The 26,258-nt window shown below is 38.0% G+C and overlaps 1 protein-coding gene across 3 annotated transcripts in view; it reads left to right on the top strand.

Moving 5' to 3' along the window:
- Window positions 1–26,258, top strand: part of LOC150083765 (tyrosine-protein phosphatase non-receptor type 13-like) — a 478,105-nt gene that overhangs the window by 113,706 nt on the left and 338,141 nt on the right. For all 3 annotated transcript variants that reach the window (XM_090378206.1, XM_090378207.1, XM_090378208.1), the window contains one exon: window positions 14,070–14,235. In XM_090378206.1, the coding sequence (XP_090234332.1) occupies window positions 14,070–14,235 (166 nt within the window). The remainder of the gene's footprint in view (window positions 1–14,069; window positions 14,236–26,258) is intronic.

The following is a 26,258-nucleotide window of genomic DNA, read 5'->3' as shown; positions in this document are numbered from 1 at the left end:
AATAGACTGTAATAGTAAATCAAAAATTAGCAAAACAATGTCGAGACACTAGGGTGTTTAGAGGATATGATATTAATTCAGATCATTTTTTAGTGGCTTCAAAAATAGAGTTATGGACTAAATGGAAGAAGAGAAAAGCTGTTAAACAGAGGAAGGAGGAGTTAGGTTACAAAGTACAGTCAGTCCTCGTATAGCACGATAGTTGCATTCCTAGAAACCCTCGTGCAATGCAGAATCGTGCAATATAAACAACAGGCCCTATGGGAAAAATGGGGTTAGGTGCCGACCACCCAAGATTTAACACACATTTGTAACCAAAACATTACCAAACAATAAATAATCGTAATAAAATACTTACGCATTTTATTACGACTGTTACGTAATAAAATATTGCTAATGCTTTTACTTCTATCGTAAGCAAACTTGTTTTTTGTTTGATTTTCTATCCAAACAGATGATAGGCTTTCCATCTCTTCCAATTCTTTGTGTCTTAATCTAATGGATTTTAATTACACTTTGAGTTGTTCCCGCTATGAAAGTTGTTTTTATTTTCTCTGCATTCTTTGTAATTCTCGGCGTTGCCTCATTTAGGTCTGTAGCACGTGCAATATCACATGGTCTTTCATTTCGCTCAAAGCGTTTCACAATTTCATATTTTTTCTATCAACAGAGGCGGACTGGCCATAAGCATTACTGGGGAAACCCCGGTTGGTTGGAGGCTGGTGTGATTTTGGCCATAAACACTAGTATGAGGCCACTATAAATTTTCCCGGGTAAGAATTTTTGACTCAGTCCGCCTTTGTTTATCGATACAGTATTGCTTTTCTTTTTCTCTCTGAATCTGCAGTGTCTTCACCAGGACGCTTCCTTTTCACACCTTTTAATTAAGTATTTTACTCATTTTTAGGGAATAAAGCACAATTACAAAACGAGGAGGCACGCTTCATACACATAAACAAAGCTATGCGGGTGTAGCAACTGAATAAACAACACCGTAAAGGCTGAGATACACTATTAACACCTGACATTTTACTAAAGCATATTTCTAGGGGTTACTACCATAAAACAATAAAAACAATTTCCAGTTGCATTTCTGCTAGTGGAATCCGTTATAAACTGGTAGTAAACTCGATCTAATTGCATTTGCGATTATACCGATTGCTGGAATTGTGTTGGTTTTTACGTTATTATGGTGAAATGTGTTTCCCCTTCACTGATATAAAAAACATAAATACATTTTCAGAATCTTCTCTTCATTCCTATCGTGTTGCGTTTGGTTGGGGTGATTCCGCGTTCAGCTGCCATTTCTTGTAAACACAAAGGCGAATCGTACATAAGCGAATTCGGTTCGTGTTATATAAGATATAGTTCCCCTATTTATAAATCGTGTATGATCGAATTCATTTAGTGTAAACACGTGTTATACGAGGACTGACTGTATATCTACTTCAAGAAGAAAATATACAAAATTTATATGAAAAAAAGGCTTAAAGACAAAATAAGTAAAACATTGGAGAGAGAACAAATAGAAGAAGAAGAATGGAATAATATACGAAATATAATTCAAAAGATAGCAAAAGAGACACTAGGACAATTCAGGAAAAACTATAAGAAGAGGGGGGTAAAGGTATGGAATGAAGAAATAGCTAAAGCAGTACAAGACAAACAAGATAAAACACATCTGGTGAGTATGGCAAACCCACGGTCCTGAGCTGGATATCATCATTCTTCTTTTTCTTGCTTTCTTGGTGATTCCCTTCTACTTTTCTCTCTCAGGGTAACGTAGGAATTTTTTTTTTTTTTTTTTTTGGCTGGTGTAGCATAAGCCTCAGGCTTCCTTGCACCATATGGTTAATAATAATAATAATAATAATAATATCTTAAATATATACAAAACAGGACAAGTGAGAATAAAGAAATATATAAACAAGAACGTAATAAAACTAAAGGTGTAATAAGGAAGGCTAAAGCAGAGTCATGGGATAGATTTATAAGTACAATAGAACATGATGTCCATGGAAGACAAAATTTGACATATAAAATGATGAAACACTTGAATAGCACAGAGAAAGACACTTCAAGAATGAATATAATAAAGGAAAAACAATGGAAAAAACATTATGAAGAATTGTGGAAAGATCCAACATACCAAACAGAAGAGATACAGTTAGACCCAGTTAGTGACATAGATCCGATAACGAAGGAAGGATCGGAAAAGGCATTGAAAGCTACAAAAAATAGGAAAGCAGTAGGAATGCATGGTATAAAAGCAGAACTGATCCAAGTATGGAGGAAGTGTTTTAAAAGACAGGATACTAAATTTATTTGATAAATGTTGGGAACAATATAAAATACCAGAAGAATGGAAGATAGCAAAAATTATTTCAATATTTAAAAAAAGGAAATAGAAATGATACAAAGAATTATAGAGGGATTAGCATATTAAATACAGTATATAAAATGTATAGTTAAATAATAGAATTAAAATTATCTCTGATGAAATATTAATAGAACAGGCAGGATTCAGAAAAGGAAGATCATGTACGGATAATATATTTATATCAAAACAAATAATAGAAAAATGAAAAGAGTTTAATTTAGAAACGCATTTAGCATTTATAGATTATGAAAAAGCATTTGATCGAGTAAACAGATGAAAACTATGGGACATATTGAGTAATAAAGGATACCCAAAGCATCTTACAAAAATAATACAAAGTTTATATCAATGAACAAAAATAGTAATAGATATAGGTAATAAATTAATAGAAGAAAGTATAATAAATCAAGGAATTAGACAGGGATGTAGCTTGCCACCAACGTTGTTTAACCTATATATTGAGGATATGATATGTAAAGGAAAGAGGAAATAAATACAGGGATATATTTAAATACAAAGAATAGAATTAATACACTGTTATTTGCAGATGATCAAGTAATTATTCAAGATAGTGAAGATAATTTACAAAGAACAGTATTTAAATTAAACCAAATAACAGAAGAATATAAACTTAAAATATCAACAATGAAAACTAGAACAATGGCTTTTAAGTGAAAAAATACGGTGAGAACAAAAATAGTTATAGACAATAAAATATTAGAACAAGTAAAACATTTTAAATATCTAGGATATGATGTTGAAGAAGATATGAACCAGAAATTGGCGAAATTTCAAAATATATGTGGAACAATAAAAAGAACTCTGGTTAAGAAAACAAGGAAAGAAACACAATTGAAATTTTACAAAGTAATGGCAATACCAACACTTCTTTACGGTTCTGAAACATGGATACCGAAACAAAGAGACATTAATAGAATACAAGCTGCAGAAATGAAATTTTTAAGATATGTTAAAGGAAGTACAAAATTAGATAAAATTCCAAACATAAATATTAGAAAGGAATTAAAGATTTACTCAATTAATAAAAAAATTATAGAATATAGACAAAGATGGAAAGAACGTGTAGAAAGAATGGACGATAATAGATTCCCTAAATTAGCTTACACATATAGAAGAAAAGATTAGCTTACACATACCGAAAAACAGATGGGCAGACCTCTTTGAGATCGGAACAGGCGGATCGCCTAATCCGTGAAGGAAGATAAGATAAGGGAAGATAGAAGGGGTGATGGGGTCATGATTCTTATCAAAAGCAGCCTGAGTGCGACGAAAGCTTTCCCGGATTCAGACATTTCAAATGCTAATATAGAATCTGTATGGTGTGAGATAGTTGGAAACAAAGGTATAATGAGTGGAAGTAAGCTACAGGCCAGGTGATTGTGAAGATTATGATGAGAGCCTCTATATGCAAATGGTATGGGCAAGTAAACGTGAGTGTCTCATTATGGGTGATTTTAATTTGTCTCTAATTCATTGTAGCAAATGGGAAGGAAACTGGACATGGGCGACAAAATTTTTAAATCAACTAGATTATTTTTTCAACATGTGAGGGAAAGTATATTCTAAAAGACTATTCTAGACCTGATCATCAACCATGAACCAGATGACATAATGGGGCTGACAATATAGAAACAAGTAGCAGGAAGTGACCACAGAGTTCTGCAGTGGATGATGAAGAGAGAGAGAGAGAGAGAGAGAGGGAGGGGTAGCAGTAGTTAAAGACAAAGGAATGGGTTTTAATTTCAGGAAATTCACAGTGGCTTAAGGTGCTACTTGGCCTCTATTAACTGGTAATATCCCACATAGAGCTAATACAATTGCATTATGGTATACCTTTAAAACATTAATCACAGAAGCCTTGATGCATATATACCTTTAAAAAAATACTCCACGAGGAGAATTCCAAGTTGGATGAATAACGAAGTTGCCAGAATTCTTGAGCAGAAAAGGACAGCATGGAAAAGTTACAGAGCAATAAAAAGTAATGAAGCCTATAACAGCTTCAAATTGATCGATAGTAGTGCCACAGAAAAAGTTAGGCAGGCAAAGGCAGATTATGAGAAATTACTGGCAAAGAGAGCAAAGAGTGGGGATAAAAAAGCCAGTATGCTGCTCCAACTGGATCTAGATAAGTTGGGAAAATGGGCTGAGAAGTGACTACTGAAGTTTAACATTGACAAATGCAAAGTATTCCATATGGGTAGCAATAACCCAAAAGACTGTACCAACTGTGTGGTACTACACTCAGGAAAGTGGAAAGTGAAAAAAACTGGGGGTAATTGTGCAGTCAAATATGAAGTTCATTAAGCAGTGCTGCCAGGGCAGGTCGTGGAATCTTGTCAATGATATATAGGAATTTTGCTAACAGGGACAGGGAGATGATTATCAATACAAGGCAATAGTCAGACCACAAGGCAATAGTCAGACCACACCATGAGTACTGTTTACAGGTCTGGAGGCCTCATGCAAAGTATTCCATATGGGTAGCAATAACCCAAAAGAATGTACCAACTGTGTAGTACTACACTCAGGAAAGTGGAAAGTGAAAAAAACTGGGGGTAATTGTGCAGTCAAATATGAAGTTCATTAAGCAGTGCTGCCAGGGCAGGTCGTGGAATCTTGTCAATGATATATAGGAATTTTGCTAACAGGGACAGGGAGATGATTATCTGGTGGTACAAGGCAATAGTCAGACCACACCATGAGTACTGCTTACAGGTCTGGAGGCCTCATTTTAGGAAGGAAGGATGTAGAGTTGCTAGAACGAGCACAAAGAAGAGCAACAAGATTGGTGAGTGGAACAAAGGGGTGCTCTTACCAAGAAAGGCTTAAGTTCTACAAATTACAGTACCTGGAGAGTAGGCACCTGCGAGGTGATCTGATTGAGGTGTATAAGACTTTGAATGGGTTGAGCAAGCTGAATGCTGATGGAATTCTTCCTCTTGCTCAGATTAAGAACTCGAAGAGGTCTTAATTAAGATTAAGAACTCATAGTTTCAAATTGAATATAAGGCTCAGCTGCACAGGCATTTGGAACGAATGGAGGGTTCAAATGGGAGGGTGTTTTTTTTTTACTGATGCTGCATACGCTTGCTTTCTTGCATCGTATGCCTCTACTAATGCTTATACTAACTGTATTTTTTTGATTAGTACAATAAATAAGTAATAATTAAAATTTGATATAAACAAACTGGTATATTTTTTATTACATATCCATCAATATATATTTGAATCCGTAAATATACAGGGTGTCTCAAAAATATTGGTACACATGTTTAGGGGGGGGGGGGGAGGTAACATCTAAAGGAATGTGAATCGCATAGGAACCCATAACCGGAAATGTTACCGTAAGTCGATACATGGCACTGTTCATCAGTTCGCTAGAGGGAAAATTTCTGGTTTACTCATTCAAGCAGTAGTCGCCGCACGAAGAGCATGCATCGATATACGAACTGTGAGCTGGCTGACATGCAGCTAGTATATGGATTAGCAGAGGGCCCACACAGTGTGTGCCTCCATGCGGCACAAAATCGCTTCGCAGTAAATGTGTGGGCAGGTATGGTTGGTGATTGCTTAGTCGGCCCATACCTGTTACCATCCCGCATGAACTCTGCTAAATATCGGATCTTTCTTGAACAAGTTCTACCAGGGTTACTTGATGATGTTCCAGCAAATGTGAGATGCAACATTTGGTTTCAACATAACGGGGCACCTACCCATTATGGAAGGTGTGTTCATGACCATTTGAACAGGCGTTTTGGTCGTCGATGGATTGGCCGTGGTGGACCCGTTGCCTGGCCCCCCCCGCTCACCTGATTTATCAAGCCTTGATTTCTTTCTGTGGGGGCCTTCAAATCTATTGTGTGTGAATCGCCTGTGGAGACAGAAATGGATCTCGTGGCGAGACACGTCTGCAGTGCTGCAGTCAAAGAAACTCCAGGTGTGTTCAACCGTGTCCGCCAATCCATGCTGCGTCAGTGTCACGCTTGCATCGCGTCTCATGGTGGAATCTTCGAGCATCTGTTGTAACATCATGAAATGCATCCATCTGGTAATCAATTGTTAATATTATGTCAAATAAATGTTTGCCACTAATTACTGTCTAGTGTCATTTCTGCTACCTCTGCTACTACTTTCCCGTGACTTTTCCGGTTATGGATTCCTATGCAATTCACATTCCTTTAGATGTTACCTACCTCCCCTAAACATTTGTACCAATATTTTTGAGACACCCTGTAGATATGTATAAAATTTGTTTCTCTGCATAACAATAAAGTTATGCAGTTTTCAGTAATTAGGAATTTTCTCCAGGCCACCAAATATTCCAAAAATTCATATGTGGCCCGCTTCTCTGAAAGTTGGGGGACTCCTGACCTAGACAAGACTTTAGTTATGTTTTAGACACAGCATGGATTTGTTAAGGGGAAGTCTTGTCTGACTAATTTGATGGATACTATGATGTGTTCACAAAGGAACTGGATGCAAAAAATAATTTTGATATCATATACTTGAATTTTAGGAAAGCTTTTGATACTGTTGCACAGGGAAGACTGCTGTACAAATTGGAGCAATATGGCCTCAAGGACAAGTTGCTACAATGGATAAAAGTATGGTTGAGTGGGAGAAGACAGAGTGGTAATCAATGGCCACTGCTCTTTATGTAATAATGTCATTAGTGGAGTTACCCAGGTTTCATTGTTGGACCCAGAGTTGTTTTCTGTATTTATCAGTAATGTTTATCAAGGTATGTCAGTGTTAGTCTTAGTTTCTAAACACTTCCTAATTCATTTCACAAATATACGTTGTCTCAATTCTAATCTCAACGATGTCCGTTTCCACTTGCAGTCTGCCAAATCCCATGTACTTTTTCTGACAGAATCTCAATTAATAGTTGATTCAACTACTGCTCATCTCAGTTGCCCAAAATATTCGCTGTATGATTGCTTTCGCCTGAAAGGTGGTTCTTGTGCATATGTCCGTTCCGATATTCCGTGTCAGCCACTTGGTAACTTTGAATCTCCTCTTTTCGATCTTATCTGGCTTAAAATCTCTCTACCTCATTGTGTCAAATTCATCTGTTGTCTCTACTGTTCTCCCAACTCCACTAATCACTTGGAGCTCTTTGATTTCCTCTCTTTGCAACTTGACTATCTCCAGTCCAACTTTCCTAACAGTGAGGTAATTTTCCTTGGTGATTTTAATGTTCACAACTCCAGCTGGCTTCCATTTTCTAGTCACACCGACCCAGCTGGTCCAGATGTTGAGGATTTTGCAATTACTAATGACCTTGCACAGATTGTTCATTTACCTACAAGAATACCGGACAATCCTAACCGTACAGCCACCACGCTTGATCTTTTTTCTCACGAACAACCCTTCTAAGTACGCGGTCAAAGTGAGGGGTCCTTTAGCCACCGCAGATCACAACTTGGTGATTGTCTCTTCTCCAATGGAGCCTTTATCTCATGGCTATTCCCAACCTCGTATTGTCTGGCATTACAAGAATGTGAAATGGGATGACCTGCGAGATTTCTTTTCTTTGTTTCCTTGGTTGGATTACTGTTTCAAAACTTCTGATGTCAACGTTTTCTCAGATCGTGTCAGTGAAATTATTCTTCCAGGAATGGAATTCTTTATCCCACACTCCACTTTAAAATCTCGTTCTTCATCTAAACCTTGGTTTTCCAATAAATTTGCTAAGGCTGTTCAAGAGAAGCACATCGCATATCGCAATTGGCTTGTTTCTCATTCTTCAGTTTCATTTTCTGCCCACACCAAAGCTCGCAACAATTGTAAAGCAGTTATTGATCAGTCCAAACTAGAGTTTGAACAGGCTACGAATAGAAAACTTGCTTCTTGCCCTCATAGCAGCCGAGCATTCAGGTCTCTTGCCAAAGCTATTGGCCACAACTTTTGCCCATCTCTGCTCCCACCTTTGTCCAAATCAAATGGTTCTGCCGTCACTTCAGCCAAGGATAAAGTTGACCTTCTAGCATCCCATTTTTCTTCCAACTCATGTGTTAATGATCTTGGTAAAACACCTCCCACCATTCCCAACACGCTCCATTCAATGCCTCCTGTGGTATTCTATCAAAAAGGATTCAGAAGGATTTTGACGAATCTTGATGCTAAAAAAGCTCCAGGTCCCGATGGTATTTCTCCACTTGTTCTGAAAGCCTGTGCTCCTGTTCTTTGCTGCCTTTTTCCACTTTCTTATTCCAAAGGTATTTTTCCTTCTGCTTGGAGGCGCCTCCGTAGCCAGGTGGGCAGGAGCAGCAGTGCGTAGCACACGCTCTTTGATTAGACCGGGTTCGAGCCCGTGACCACCAAATACGGAGAATGCGGAAAGGTCAGTGAATGACCACTGCATATCGCCGGAGCAATATGGCCTTAGTTGCTAATGCTCCTAAAAACCAAATAACAACAACCTTCTGCTTGGAAATTTGCTCATATCCAGCCAGTTCCTAAAAAGGGTGATAAATCCCTCCCATCCAATTATCATCCCATTGCAATTACCTCTACTCTTTCTAAAGTAATGGAGAAATCAATTAACCGCCAACTACCTAGAAACCTTCCGTCTTATCAACAATCGCCAGTATGGATTCCGTCAGTGTCAATCCACTGGTGATATTCTGGCTTATATTACCCATTTATGGACTAATTCAATGGAAAACTTTGGTGAAACACAAGCAGTTGCTCTTGACATCTCAAAGGCTTTCGATTGTGTTTGGCATAAAGGTATTCTAAACAAGCTTCCATCTTATGGTTTGCCAACTGTTTTTCATAATTGGTTATCCAGTTTTCTCTCTGATCGCCCACTGAGGGTGATGGTAGATGTTTCTCTGTCTTCTAACTTCTCCACTAATGCCAGTGTCCCCCAAGGCTCAGTTCTTTCCCCCACTCTTTCCCTCTTGTATATTAATGACCTTCTTCCATTGACTGGAAATCCTATCCATAGTTTTGCCGATGATAGCACATTACATTCTACTTTCCATTTTGAGAAACCTTGCCCTGCTCAATCAACTTCAACTTCTCGAAAATCTGCTACCAATTCCTTAAATGCCGATCTTCAGATAATTCTCAAGTGTGGCAATGACAACTTAGTTGATTTCAATCCTTCTAAAACTCAGTCTTGTCTTATATCTCGCAAAAAGGATTCTTCTGCGCCTATGCTTATCTTTGGTGACACTCCAATCTCTAGGCAAAACGATATATCTCTTTTGGGTATTACACTCACTCCTAATCTGTCTTGGCACAAGTACATTACAAATATTGCTTCCTCTGCGTCTAAAAAACTTGGTTTTCTCTTTCACTCTTGGCTTTACTTTTCTTCCAAACAGCTTTTCACTCTACAAATCGCAAATCCGCCCTACCGTGGAATATTGTTCCCACATATCGGGCGGTGCCCCCAAAATCTCTCTCAGGCTTCTAGATTCCATTGAGAAGAGGGCAGTAAGGTTAATTAATGATTCATCTCTAACAGAGTCTCTTCACTTGCTGTCTCATCGACTTACTGTTTCTGCTGCATGCCTCTTCTACAGATATTTCAATGGGCACTGTTCTTCTGAATTGGCTTCTATAATTCCGTCTCTCTCTTTCAAAACAGTTCGAACACGTTCCGCCACCAGCCAACATCCATTTACTGTCCTACTTCAAACTCACAGAACCAACTTTTCATCTTCCTTGTTTATTCATTTGACTGCTGTTTTCTGGAATAACCTTCCTTCATACGTATTTCCTGAAAATTACAATCTACAGAAGTTCAAGTCCAATGTCAACAAATATCTTCTTTCGTCTTCTCAACCTCCAACCCAAGCACGGCACTAAGTACTATAGGTTCTAATACCTCTCATGTTTGGGGTTTACATAAAAAAAAAAAAAAAAAAAAAATTGCAGTCTATACTTTCACCTCGAGCCTTTTATCGAGGTGAGCAAAGGCTCTCCCAGATGGTACGTGGCAACAAAAGGGCAACTGTGATGCAACTCGCAGGGATTGGAATGCTGATGATGGGAGTAATGTGTCACAACACAAAGTACATCATACCATGCTGAAAATTTGGCTGGGTAGTCGCAGGCCACTCCGAGTGCCCATGCTAACCGCGGCTCACTGGTGACTGCACCTACAATGGGCAAGCGAGCATTGAGTGATTGGAAGAATGTCATCTAGTCCGATGAATCATGTTTCCTGTTGCACTATGTGGACGGCCAGGAAAGTGTGCATCATTTACCTGGGGAAGTGATGGCGCCTGGATGCACTTCGGGACAAAAACAAGCCACTGGCGATGTTGTCATGCTTTGGGCGATGTGTTATTCTGGGATACCCTGGGTCCAGTCATTTATGTGCCTGGTACTCTGACGTCTACCATCGACCTAAACATCATTGCTGATCAGAGTAAACCCTTTCATTGCAATTGTCTTACCTTTTGGCGGTGCCGTCTTTCCGCAGAATAATGTGCCATGCCACACCACCTGGATTGATCGAGTCTGGTTTCTGAAAGCTTTCATAAACTGGTTTGAGAAAGACTTCCACATGTTACCCTGGCCTCCAAATTCTCCAGACATCAATCCCATCGAGCATCTGTGGTTTGTGTTGGAACAGCAACTCCAAACTGTAGGTGTCTCAACCACAGGAGTTAAAGGATCTGCCAGTTGATGTTGGTACCAGATACCACAAGACACATTTAGAAATCTTGTAGTGTCCATGCCTTGCCGGGTACGAGCTGTTTTGGCTGCATGTGGAGGACCAACATCATTAGCATTAGTGGAGGCATAAGATGCAAGAGAGCAAGCTTATGCAGCATCAGCCAAAAAAAAAAAAAAAAAAAAATGCTCCCATTTCTCCCCTTTGTTTGTTCCAAATACCTCCAGCTCAGCCTTAAATTTATTTAGGCTATCAACTTCCACAACGAAGAATGGAAGTCTGTTCTACCAACCAACTGCCTGCTGGCTAAAAGCAAACTTCTGCACATCTTTCCTACATCTCTCTTTCCTCAATTTGCATTTATGCACTCTCAGGTGATTATTCTGAGCAAGATGAAGAATCCCATCAGTTGAGCATGCTCAATGCTGATGGGATTAGCAGGTAGTTGATTGCTGGAACAAACTTCCATCTGTCATTGTGGAAGTGGATATCTTAAATAACTTCAAGGAAGAAGTGGACAAACTTTTGTAGCAAATGGATGGGTGAAATGGGAAGTATGCTGTTTACACTTGCTTTCTTGCATCATATGCCTCTGCAAATTTTTCCTTATGATTTTTTGATTATCAGTTTTCTTTTATAAATTACATTTGATATTCTTGTATTAGTAATATGGCTCTTAATGTTCAGAAATATCTCTCATAGAATTTCTAATATGTACAAAGGTACTAGAAAAGTTTTGTAATACAGCTTTGTTTATTTAATTTTTTTAAAGTAATTTTCTCTACATTCAATACACCTCTCCATCCTCCGAAACCAATCTTTAAACCAGTTCTGCCAAGTTTCACTAGGGAGTAAAGCACACTCGTTGTCCCAAGCCCGTAGAAGGTCCTCATCACTGAAAACCGCCTCCCTTTTAGCTTCATTTTCACATGCAGGAACAGTGCAAAGTCTCAGGGAGCAAGGTCTGGACTGTAGGGAGGGTGCTCGAGAAGTTTCAGTCCTGTCGTGGTCAAATATTCGGTGCAGACTTTGGCGCGGTGAGCTAGAGCATTATCGCGATGGAGGTACCAGGTGTCCATTCTTGACTTTGGCCGCAGGTTCTTCATAGATCCAATGACTTTAGGCAGGCATTGTTCAGTATACCACTTAGCTGTGACTGTCTTCTGCGTGTCCAAAACGACACGTTCCACAATTCCACTCGATTTGAAAAATACAGCTATCATTTTCTTCCTTACAGATCGGGATTTTCTGACAATTACGGGTGTGTCGTCATCATCAAAGACCCAAACTTTTTTTTTTGAGCCTTGGTCGGCAGATCGTAATAGTACAGCCAAGTCTCGTCACCTGTCACGATATTGTTCACATACCGAGATTGTCCCTTATCAAACTTTTTTAACATCTCCCGGCACCAAGTCACACGTCGTGTCATCTGCTCTTCAGTCAGTTGATGCGGCACCCAGAGAGAACAAAGTTTCTTCACGTGCAAATGATCTTGCAGAATCGAACGAATTGCTGGTGCATTTAGGCCCAAAGTATCCTGTATCTGTTGGTAGGTCACTCGCCTGTTTTCGTCAAGCATTTTCCTCACAGCAGTAACGTTTTCCTCCGTAACTGACGTTCGTGGCCTTCCCGGCCTCTCCGAATCCTCCAGAGTGAAATTTCCCCTTTGGAATTCTCTATACCACCTGAATATCGTTGTACGATGTGGACAATCATCATCTAGTGCAAGCGTCATTTCTTCTAAGCACTGGTCTATGGTTAATCCACGCACGAAATTATACCGCAAAACTGTCCTTATCTCATTTCGTGGCCACGATGCCATCGCAAGCACTTTACACTCTCGCTACTAATGAATAACTGAGCCCATCGACTTGGCGCGGCGGCTACTATGCACGTATGAACATGTCTCAACATGCAGCAACAAGCAGCTTCCTGTGATTCATTGTTGCGTCATATTGCAAAACTTTCCTAGTACCCTTTGTACATAAAATGTCAGAACGATACAAGGAAGTAATGCTTATGGACTTCTGCGGTCAAATATAGTAATAAAATAAAAAATGAGATGAAACATTTCCCAGTTTTATCTTTTATCTATTTCCAAAGTTTTAAATCTACATAAGCTGTCTTTAAACTGCTAGGTAGGAAATTGTTCTTGTAGCTGATTATGCTTTGAATGTAGACAAATTTTCTTCTCTTATCTACAGTTATCATTTCTTAATATGAATCTGTCCTCTTGTTTGCATCCAAGAAAGAGAAAATATGCTTCTGTCATTTAGTTTGCTCTACTATTTTATTATATTAAATACCTCAATCAGATCCAACAGATGCTTAGTTTCAAATTTTGTTGCATATTTTCAATCAAGTCAGTATCTTTCCTGAAATGAAGTCCCCAGACCTTGCCCGCGGAGGTGCCGGCGGTTGGCGGCGAGTATACCTTTTATAACAAGTTTTTGGCGCATTATAGCCTTAGTTGCTGATGCGCCAATAAAACTCAATCAATCAATCAATCAACCCCAGACCTGTATACAGCATTTATGATGTACTCCGATAATTGATTTGTACAACAGAATAATTGCCTATTTACCTCTACTGAAAAAATTCCTATATGTATTGAAAAATGTACTGCCATAGCAGCCTTACTAGAGAAGCTCTATTTATCAATTTTGGTTTAATTGTTAAAACTTACAGAACTTAATATGTCAACTTTAGTTTAAATTCATTTCATTCAGTGGGTTTGTGTCCATTAATAATAATTTAATTGGCCAATTTGCACAATTTTGAATTTCTTGGATTAATTCTGAACCAGAATTGATTTACATAGCATTATCTTGTAGTTCAGGAGATCTTAACACGAAATTCAGGAGTGCAATATTTTTTACGTAAATATTATTTATGTTCTAAATTATACATGGTTTTGTAAATTGTTAATTTGTACATGGCTAAATTGTGTATGTAAATAATTCATGCAGTATATAGCTGGTTTTTATTTATGGATTAGTCGTCTAGCTAATGCTTTTACTTTATCAGTCTGTTTCAGAAGACAGTTTGAGGCATGCAAGGGTAGTTATGTTAAATGGACAACGAATAGATATTCTATTTAATTTTGACATTTGTGGAAGGCAGCTTTTCCATTCTGTAGCCCAGAAACTTTCACTAGCTGAGCATCATTTATTTGGACTGGCATATATGCAAGGTATTGTCTTTTTATGTTCTTTAAAAGTCATTGTGTAGAGGCTACAATTTTCTGAAATAATTGTTCTGCATTCCATGTTAAAAATTTATAAACTGTCATTTAAGATGAATTTAGAAACAGCTGGTATAAAATTGACTGTTGGACATTTTGAATAGATACAGCTAAATCAGTTTTAAATGGGGTCAAATTAATAAAGGTAGCTGATGTTCCTGAATATTGTTTTGTATCTTTGATCAGAACTGATGAAAAACATTCAGATTAGATCAGTGTAGAGCATCCTTTTTTGTGCCAGTGGTACCACCAAAATCATGATGAAGTCTTGGGAGCTTTACTCAAAGGCAAATATGTCTACAAATCCTAAAGAGTTGAACTGTAAGTTGGAATCAAGTTTAATATGGTGTAACTTTTATGTAACGCAGATTTTGCAGACAACAGTTTTTGTGATATAAGCAAAGTGTGTTATAGCCAAAAATAAAATTTAGCCAATTTTTTTTTTTTTTTTTTTTAATATGAATACAAAGTGACTAAAAGGCAGTCTATTCAGTAAGTGTTTTTATATAAGCAGATTTCGTTTCTCCAAAAAAAAAAAAATTATTTTTATTTTTTTATTTTATTTTATTTTTAATGCTACCACTGTAGCATTTTTAATAATGCTGTGATTCAAACTAAAAATATTAAACAGCAATTTGTTTACTTAAAAAAATAGTTTCAGAACCGTCAATTTCTTTTAATGATCTCCATTTCCAAGTGACACATGTTTACAGGGAATCCAATTTACAGTATAGTTCATAAATAGGAAATGAGGAATAACAACACTTCATAATCTAATGGCCAACAAAGCTGAGTTGGTCAGATATGAAGATTCTGTGAGGGAAGGAACAAAAAAAGCTTTTTGTTTTTTTTTGTAACAAGTTCCTCATTTGCAGCCTACAAATATGCCAGCTAGTTCTCTTCTGCCTCTTACAGGAAACCGTTTAGTGTTGCAAGTGTTCCATGTGCAAGTAATGTTTTATTGGTGTATTTTTATTGTATTTCTATTACTAGAGTGTGCAGGACAGTGTCTACAAATGCTATCCAGGTGATTGCAGGTAGATTACCTGCTGATCTCAGATAGTTTTATCTACATTGATATATTATACAAGGCATAATGTAAGGAAGATTGTCTTGGGTGTGAGTTCATGTCCGGAGGAGGGAAGGCTGTATACCGGACAGGATGTTAAAATGGAGAAAAGGAGAATATTGTTGGAACTGATGCAAGTATGGCAAATGAGATGAGAAACATCCGAAAAAGGAAAAGTTACTTAAATGTTTCTACCTAAAGTGAATATTATAGAAGTAAGAAAGAAAGTCTGGCAACAGTTTGGAGTATACGCGGCCTTCCTTCTTACTGGGAACAGGCTCGCACAGAGACTGAGTTGGGTCTGGTGAGAGATCAGAACTGCACTTGTGGAGAGCAGGAAACATCAGAATATATTCTTATTGCAGCCAGTATGTTGATCGTAGGAATCAACCAGAATTATTATTGGGTGGCCTTGAGCAGAGTATGTTATGGACCATGTTTGTGGAGAAGTACAGATTTTGCTATTTTAACAATTTTATACATGCTATGTTTAAAAGAAGAGAGCATATCAAAGCTGGATAGTAGAATCAGCCTCCCAGTGGCAGGGATGGAAACCAGAGCCACTGGGATAGATGAGGTTAGCAATGAACTTAATGTCTATCTCACTTGGCTTGGGCCAAGCATCATATGAGCTCTTGTAGTTTATATTTTGAGTTATTTTAGTTGGTTGAATTGTTAAATTGAAGGTTTAGAGTTTTGACGGTCAAGTAATGACATTAAGCACTATGCCACATATAAGCTTAGGCTTGGGCAGTGGTACTTAATGGCACTTTGAATGAATGAATGTATTTCTAATTGAGGCATTAATTTGAAACTGGGAGAAAAACTGAACATCTAAAGTAATTACCCTTGAATGGTACTGTTTATAAAAATTTGTCTAACTGAGGGAATAAACTGCAGTAAAGAATACAGTGGCACATTGGATCACACTTTGAAATCCACTGCAATAGCTAGTTGCGCAGCGGCTCCGTAGCCAGGTGGGAAGGAGCAGCAGTGCATAGCACATGCTTCTTTATTAGACTGGGGTTCGAGCCCGTCACCACCAAATACAGAGGATGCGGAAAGGTCAAGGGAATGACCACCGCATATTCCCGGAGCAGTATGGCCTTAGTTGCTAATGCTCCTAAAAACCAAATAACAAACAAAACAAACAGCTAGTTCTGCTCTATGAGGTATAGTTTTCTTCTGCTAGTGTCTATTTTTTATTATTATTTTTTTTAAAATATATTTTCTTAATTTCTTAATAAATCATTTTACATTAGTCAAATGCTTAATGCAAAAAAAATGCTGTCACGTCAGGGCCACCTGAGAACTAACTCATCTGCCCATGTGTAAAATATGTCCATAAATTGCATGTTCTCTGGTTGGTTAGCTTGTTTTGTTGGACAAAAAATTCCAAATTTTTGGGGAGAGCTTTGCTATCCATGCCCAAGCCTTTTTCACTGTGTGTTGGGAAGATTGTGCACTATACTATTGTGATCAGATAGTGCATATAAGCACTGTTTGATCCTTGGTGGACATGATCAGACTCAAATTATATCTGAAACCAAGGCATAATTGGACCCAGAACGTCAAGGTAGTAATTTCCTTTTTGTCATATTTAATGTTAAATTAAGGCGCATTTAGGGCTAGAGCCTCAAGCTGCGAACAAATTTAGACTATGTATATAAAGTGCTTAGCATCATAATACACAGCCATTTCTGAATAAACAGAAAATTTTTAAGGTGGCATCGTTTTAGGTTATATCTCATATTGTGAATACCTTCACAACGAGTTGCCATGATATTGCACTACTTCGAATAAGTAACGCTTCACCTAAGGAGAAGACTAGTGTTACTTATTCTCAGATAGGTACCACCACCCAGACAGCACTGTTTCAGGGCTATTTGGCCCTTCGTCAGTGAGTGGGTAGGTACCCAAGTGATGCAGTGATGGCAAAAACAGTTATGAAGTATAACTCCACAATATGAGAGATGCCTGATGGTGTATGATGTATTTAGACTAAGGCGCATTTAGGGCTAGAGCCTCAAGCTGCGAACAAATTTAGACTTTGTATATAAAGTGCTTAGCATCATAATACACAGCCATTTCTGAATAAACAGAAAATCTCATATTGTGGAGTTATACTTCATAACTGTTTTTGCCATCATTGCATCACTTGGGTACCTACCCACTCACTGACGAAGGGCCAAATAGCCCTGAAACAGTGCTGTCTGGGTGGTGGTACCTATCTGAGAATAAGTAACACTAGTCTTCTCCTTAGGTGAAGCGTTACTTATTCGAAGTAGTGCAATATCATGGCAACTCGTTGTGAAGGTATTCACAATATGAGATATAACCTAAAACGATGCCACCTTAAAAATTTTCTGTTTATTCAGAAATGGCTGTGTATTATGATGCTAAGCACTTTATATACATAGTTTAATGTTAAATTTTAATTTAACTTAAATATGAGGAGTGATGAGTTTATTAGCTACAAAGCTCCATTATCCAAGGAATCTTCTCTTTCACACAGTGTTATGTGTTCATTACTGTGTCCACACACGATACTCTCTATAAAACAGGCAATCGGATTTCAAGAGGTGTGTGTGTAATGGTGTGACCTGAGTGATTTTGTGCGTGATGTGATATTCAGTGCCAGATATCAGTGCAAGTATCATGGGCACTGCCACCCTGATACGGTGTTCATACATACTATAGTGTTAGTATTAATAGATTAATAGTGGCATATGATACAAACAAGCTTATAAAGCATCAGCTTTAAAAAAAAAAAAAAAAAACCTTTCCCACAGCACATGTCCATCCCCTAATAATTAGTCTAGTTCTTCCTTGAATTTATTCAAACTACCCACTTCCACAACAACAGATGGAAGTTTGTTCCAACAGTCACTGCTGGCGGAAGGCAAACCTCCAACATCTATCCTTCAACCATTCTTCCTAAATTTGAATTTATGCCGCTCATGTGTGTGTATTCTGAGGAAGAATGGCATCAGCACCGAGCTTGCAAAATCCATTGCATTTGCCTAGTCTCTAGATGCTACAATTTGCACAACTGAAGCCCTTTTCTTGGTATGACCATCCTTTTCTTCCCTTTGCCATTCCAGCAGATCTACATCTTTCCTAAAATGATGCATCTGGACCTATATATACTACTCAAGATTTGGCCTAACCATCTCCTTGTACAATGGTATAATCACCTCCTTTTCCCTCACTAGCAAAGTTTGTGTATGTCATTGACAAAATCCCATGATCTGTTCTAGCAGCTTAGAAAATTTTGCTTAGAAAGTTTCATTTTCTAAGCAGCAGCACAGTTAACCCTAGACTTTTTTCACTTCCACTAACCTGAGTGTATACCGCACAGTTAGTACATTAATCTGGTTTCGGATTACTGCTGTCTATATGCAGTACTTGCATTTGTCAATGTTAAACTTCAGCTCACATTTCTCAGCCTATCCACCTAATTTTTCTAGATCTTGTTGCAGTATTAGCATATTTTGATTACTGTCATTAACCACCCTGCCAACCTTTGTATCATCTTCAAACTTAGACATTAAGCCTTATATGCCTTAATTCAATATCATAAATAAATATAGAAAACAACAATTGGCCCAGCACTGAACCCCTAGGGAACTCCATTAATAACCACTCTGTCTTCCACTCATCCATACCTTTATCCATAGCAGTAACTTGCCCTTAATGCTACACTGCTCCAATTTATACAGCAGTATTTTATGCACCACAGTATCAAAAGCCCTTATGAAATCCAAGTATATACAGTCGATTCTGGTTATTTGGGACACATTGGGACTAGTACATCTTGGCCCGATTGAGCTGCTGCCTTAATTGTAGATGACTTTCGTCAACCGGTGAAATACCACCACTTTGCTTATTGGAGGCTTGAAGTGGTGAAACCCATGTTTAGTCTCTAGAGAAAAGTTTCCGGCATCCCCCTCCCCCCATACTTCTCTTTCAACCCATGCACAGTACTAAGTACTATAGGTTTTGATACCTTTTGTGTTTGGGGTTTTCATAAAAAAAAAAAAAAAAAAAAAAATTTATCCAAAGTTTCACGTAAAAAAAGTTAAAAATACAATGGACCTCCGCTTTACAACTGGTTCACTGTACAATCAAATCACGTCACGATGGATTCACCATAGTAAAGTACCGTTCACTATACAATGTGTAGTAAGCACCAGTCATTGTGATCACGTTTGTGAATTGAATTTTAATTCTATTAAACAGTGATTCTAATTAGCAAAAATAGGAGGAATATTATCCACAGGCTATAAAAGTCAAGATATATTAAGCACAAATTTACCCTTTATTACCTTACCAATTAAAAAATTAAATGATACATGAAAATCGGAATAATTAATACGTACTGTAATATGCACACTCTAACTGGTTGATATCTGTTCACTGACATTTGTGGGTAGAAGTTAAATTTAAAACAGTAAAAAAATAAGCAACCAATAACAAAGAACACGGCACACACAAATTGCAAGTAACACGATACGTGCAAGTGAGAACAGAGTAACATACGAAGCTTTAAAAATAGGAATGAAGAGAAGATTCTGAAAATAAATTTTTTTATATGATTGAAGATTCCAATGGAAGTGTAAACACGTTTCACCATAATAACCCACGGAATTCCAGCTGTCGGTATTATCGCAAATTCAGTAAGATCGAGTTTACTATCCCTTTATGATAGATTGCACTAACAGGAAAGCCCAATAAACAGGTGACTGCTAATTGTTTTTATTGTTTTATGGTTTGACCTCCAGAAATCCGGCTGAACCATGTGGTATGGTCGGAGACAATCATAGGGTAATCTCTAGTGCTGTGGTCTCCTGCCCCGATTAAACGGCATGTTGCCCTAATTAAACGAAGTAAACCCTGGCTATTTTGTCGATTGAGGGTTCTGTTTTTTAAGATTTGTCCCAAATAAATGGCTGCCCCGATTAACTGGTGGCCCAAATAACCGGAACACAGTATATAAAAATTAATTTTTGCATTCAGTTCCTTTGTTACTGCATCATAATAACCAATCAGATTGATTAGACATGCTTGCCACTTAACAAATCCATACTGCAGTTTAATTGCATTCCTTTCTAGATGGTCCTGCATTACTTTTTTAATCAGCGACTCCATTATTTTCCCTTGGAAGTTAAAATTCTCCATTATAACACGTTCTGATTTATTGGCCCACTGTTTCTCTGTACAGCTCTTTGTTATTCCTATCATAGTCATTAGGTCTATTCTGAGAATGATCCAACAACCAGAAATCCAGCCAACAAAGAGCAAAAAAAATTCTGTCCAGTTGTATTAAAGGAGGCAGCAAAGGAAGTAAGCAAACCCTTAGCCATAATTATGAGAGCTTCCTTGGACTCAGGTGAGGTCTCCATGGACAGAAGGTATGCAAATGTATCACCAATTCACAAAGGGGGTTCAAAAGGTGACACAAGTAACTATAGACCTGTTAGTTTAACTTGTGTTCCAAGGGAAATAATGGAATCACTGGTTAAAGAAGCATTGCAGGATCATCTAGACAAGACTGCAGTAATAGTTCAGACACAGCATGGGTTTGTTAAGGGGAAGTCTTGTCTGAACAATTGGATTGGATACTACGATGTGGTCACAAAGGAACTGAATGCCAAAAATAATTTTGATATCATGTACTTGGATTTCAGGAAAGCTTTTGATACTGTTGCACATGAAAGACTGCTGTACAAATTGGAGATATGTGGCATTAAAGGTAAGTTGCTGCAATGGGTAAAGGGATGGTTGAGTGGGAAATGACAGAGTGGTAATCAATGGACCTTCGTGGACAAATATATGTGGAGTTCCCCAGTGTTCGGTGCTGGGCCCATTGTTGTTTTCTGTATTCATCAATGATATTGATGAAGGTATATTAGGATTAATGTTCAAGTTTGCAGATGATACAAAGGTTGGCAGGGTTGTTAAAGCCAGTATGCTACTCCAACTGGATCTAGATAAGTTGGGAAAATGGGCTGAGAAGTGGCAACTGAAGTTTAACATTGACAAATGCAAAGTAGTGCATATGGGTAGCAATAACCGAAGAGAAACGTACCAACTGTGTGGTGTGGTACACTGAGGGAAGTGGAAAGTGAAAAAGACATGGGGGTAATTGTGGAGTTAAATATGAAGTTCACTGAGCAGTGCAGACGGGCTGCCAGGGCAGGTCATGGAGTCTTATCAATGATATATAAGAATTTTACTAGCAGGGACAGGGAGATGATTATCCCGTTATACAAGGCAATGGTCAGGCCACACCTAGAGTTCTGTGTACAGGTCTGGAGGCCTCATTTTAGGAAGGATGTAGAGTTGCTAGAATGAGTACAAAAAAGGGCAACAAGATTGGTGAGGGAACCAAGGGGTTCCCATACCAAGAAAGGCTAAAGTTCTGCAAATTGTAGCACCTGGAGAGTATGCACCTGCAAGGTGATCTGATTGAGGTGTATAAGGCCTTGAATTGGTTGAGCAAGCTGAATGCTGATGGGATTCTTCCTCTTGCTCAGACTAAGCACCTGAGGGGGCACAGTTTCAAATTGAGGAAAGATAGTTGGAGAATAGATATGTGGGAAATTTGCCTTTAGCCAGCAAGTAGTTGATTGGTGGAACAGCCTTCCATCTTTTGTTGTGGAAGCTAATAGGCTAAATAAATTTAAGGCTGAGCTGGACAGGCATTTCGAATGAATGGAGGGGTGAAATGGGAGGTTTTTTTTTTTTTTTTTTTTTTTTTGTTTTCGCTGATTCAGCATAAGCTTTTGCTTTCTTGCATCATATGCCTTTGCTAATGCTAATGCTGGTTCCTTTTCATTTGAGGACTAAAAAAAGATTTCTTTGACAAATACAGTTCCAGTTGTTCTATGCTGATGGCAGAACCAGTATATGGCAAGAATAACATAAATTAATGGACTTCATACCAGTGTGGTGCTGTTCTGTTTTTTGTGGTACATGTAAGTCACCTGATTCCAGTGGATCAGTGCTGAAGACTGCTTGAACATTCCTTCCAAGGAAATGTATTACTTTGTACTCATAGTTTATTCACCTGATTGATAATAGCTTTAATATGTTTATGACTAAATACAAAATATGCTAGAACCTACAGCGCTTCAATACTTTGATTGTGATGACAGAAGACACTTATGAACATTGAACTTGAATTGTTGCAGATTCTAATTTTTCAGGAAATACAAGCAAAGGGAGGATTCTGTTCTTGTTCCATGGACAGAACGGAAGGGATGAAGAAGAAAAATTAGCTCAGTGAACTTCAGTGGATGAATGTTGACTAGTTGAGACTCATGTTTGCAAAAAGGTGGAATTGCAGATGCTAGTTCAGATGATTAGTAGCCCATGGAAATGTGTGTAGAAGATGTATGCAATAGAAACTAAATGTCTGTGTGAGACAGAGTGGAAAGGGTTTGCAAAACTTGAGGTCATAATTTAATCTGAATGCTCCCCCCCCCCCTCTTGACAGACTCTAGGATTTCAAGAAAGATCTGATTATCCCAGGAGATGAGTGTCCCATCCACATATGCACAGTTGATATCCCCGGTAAACACAGTTGTAATGAATGATTCAGTTGATCATTTTAATTTGAACCTTGCTTTATCTGACCATGTGATTACATCCTAAAACTCATCAGCATCACTGGTCTTCTGATAGTAACACTCGCAAAATAGTGCTTTTAGCTGAATTGCATATAGTAGCCAAGCTTTAAAGGTTTAAACTTTTATACCCTTTAAGATTCTTTATAATACTTGATTGTTGAAGCATAGTTCTTTGGAATAGTTTCTTGTTGACATCTTGGCAACTGCTCATTTGCTGTTCTAATGGCTTGGATTTGCTCCTCTTGATGTGATGTTATTTCTTTTCTTTTTTTTTTTTTATGTAAAAAAACTCTCCCACATTCAAATTTATGGAGGATTTCTGTGCCACATTCAAACTTATGGAGGTTTCAAAATTCATTTCAGTTACCATAGTGCATGCAGTAGTAGTATAGTAATATTAAGGGCTTCACAGATATCTTTTTTATTCTTACAACTCTTAAGCACTGCCATACGTTTCATGACAGTTACATTTATAAGCAAGTACACAGCATTGCCACGCAATCCTCTAAGTGCTAATACGTTGGAGAAATTAAGAATCTATAATCATGGCAAATCTGCTAACACCTATCTGTATATGTGGGAATATTAGCATTAGTTAGCATTAGTTGAGGCATATGATGCAAGAAAGCAAACTTATATAGCATCAGCAAAAAAAAACCCTTCCCATTTTGTGCCCATCAGGTCACCCCAAATGTTTGTCTATTTCAGCCTTAAATTTATTTAAGCTATCAACTTCCACAACAGATGGAAGTCTGTTCCAGCAATCAACTACCCACTGACTAAAGGCAAACTTCTGCACATCTATTCTACAACTGTCTTTCCTCAATTTGAATCTATTCCCCCTCAGGTTCTTAATCTGAGTAAGCAGAAGTATCCCATCAGCATTGAGCCTGCTCAAACCATTCAAGGCCTTATACATCTCACAGATCACCTCTCAGGTGCCCAGTCTCCAGATGCTGCAACTTGCAGAACTTAAGCCTTTCTTCGTAAGAGCACCCCCTTTGTTCCTCTCATCAATCTTGTTGCCGTTCTCTGTACTTATTTTAGCAATTCTACATTCTTCCTAAAATGAGGCCTCCAGACCTGTACGCAGTACTCAAGGTTTGGCCTGACCATTGCCATATATAAAGGGATAATCATCTCCTTGTCTCTGCTAGCAAAATTCCTATTTATCATTGACAAATCTCCATGACCTGCTCTGGCAGCTCATCTGCACTGCTTAGAGAACTTCACATCTGACTGCACAATTATCCCGAGGTCTTTATCATTCTCCACCTCCCTGAGTGTAATACCACACAGTTGGTACAGTTCTCTTGGGTTATTGCTACCCATATGCAGTACTTTCCATTTTTCAATGTTAAACTTCAGTTGCCACTTCTCAGCCCATCTATGTGTAGATGTGCAGAAATATGCTTTTAGCCAGCAGGTGGTTGATTGCTGGAACAAACTTTCCTCTGTCGTTGTGGAAGTTGATAGCTTAAATAATTCAAGGACAAACTTTTGGAGTGAATGAATATGTGAAATAGGAAGTTTCTTTTTTTTGCTGATGCTGCATAAGCTTTCTTTCTTGCATCATATGCCTCTGCTAATGCCAATATGGAAGCAATATGGCAATCTTACATTGTGCATGATTTGTTTGAGATCTGGAAGACAAACTTTTCAGCTGTTTAGCTAGTTTGTCACCATTCCTTTAATATCTTGGAACTGGAAGAAAGCCCTGCCTTGTACAGATGTATAAAAACTTAAGTAATTACACTGGGCAACATGATTTTTACCTCCACTAATATATCAGCTGCTTGCAGTCAATTTTTATTCATAGATTTTGAAAATTATTCATAATATCATGTTACAGTTTCTGCCTAAACATGTTTTTGTGTTTAACCATAAAACGTATATTTTAGTACAATTTTTTGAATTAAATATGACACTGATCTGTTGAGTTACCTGCATATAATAATGCAGGTAACTCAACAGATAACTCAATTAAGAATCTATAATCATGGCAAATCTGCTAACACCTATCTGTATATGTGGGAATATTAGCATTAGTTAGCATTAGTTGAGGCATATGATGCAAGAAAGCAAACTTATATAGCATCAGCAAAAAAAAAACCCTTCCCATTTTGCCCATCAGGTCTTGTTGACATCTTTGCATGTGCTCATAGATGGAAATAACATTGTGGTGGGAAGAATATTGTTTCTTCTATGTTTTCTTAGCATTGTATTGCTAAAATGCTTAAGCAGAAGCAAAGGATGTGTTTGAATCACTCTTACAATTTCTGGTACGTGTGTAGACAACAGAAACTCAGAAGAACATCTACAGTATTAATAATTGTGTATATTCTTTGTATTTTATATTTTAGTTGCAAGATTGATGAGGCACACTATAGCCAGTGTAGCTTATGTGCCATTAAACACCCATAACACACACACACATGCAAGATTGGTGATCAGGACAAAACTTGCAGTCCACACATATGCTGTATTACCTACAATATAAACCTGAGGAGGTGGTTAACTGGGAAAGTTAAAAGTATGCCTTTTACTGTCCTTGTGGTGTGGCAAGAACTGCACAACCACCTTGACAATTGCTATTTCTTCATGACAGAAATATCAGGAATGTCCAAAAGAAAGTAAATGCCTGTTTCCTCAAGAAAAACTACTAATCCCAGGTCCCCCATAGTCATGGGATAAAGGAAGCAGGGATAAATATAGCAAGGATGGATTCTTGTGTTGAAGACTTTGCTGGACCATCTATTTCAACAGATTTGGACTGCTAACCAGAAATTTTAATGTGCCACACTTAATTAAGCAAAAAAAGCTGAATGACTTCATTTTTTAAAGAGTGAGCAGAATTCCTTAGTTGTAGGTTACAACAGTGGAAGTTACTTGAAACAGGAACTAAAATTATAGTATTAGCATTAGTAGAGGCATACGATGCAAGAAAGCAAGCTTATTCAGCATTAGCCAAAAAAAAAAAAAAAAACCCTCCCATTTCACCCCTCCATTCGTTCCAAATGCCTGTCCAGCTCAGCCTTAAATTTATTTAGGCTTATTAGCTTCCACAACAAAAAATGGAAGCCTGTTCCACCAATCAACTACTCTACTTGCTGACTAAAGGCAAATTTCCACACATCTATTCTACAACTATCTTTCGTCAATTTGAAACTGTGCCCCCCTCAGATTCTTAATCGGAGCAAGAGGAAGAATCCCATCAGCATCCAGCTTGCTCAACCCATTCAAGGCCTTATACACCTCAATCAGATCAC

The sequence above is a fragment of the Mastigoproctus giganteus genome, chromosome 7 (assembly GCF_048544385.1).
Source record: "Mastigoproctus giganteus isolate SK-2022 chromosome 7, ASM4854438v1, whole genome shotgun sequence".
Lineage (NCBI taxonomy): Eukaryota > Metazoa > Arthropoda > Arachnida > Uropygi > Thelyphonidae > Mastigoproctus > Mastigoproctus giganteus.
The sequence above is the reverse complement of the archived record's forward strand: the minus strand, read 5'-3'. Positions and strand labels throughout refer to the sequence as shown.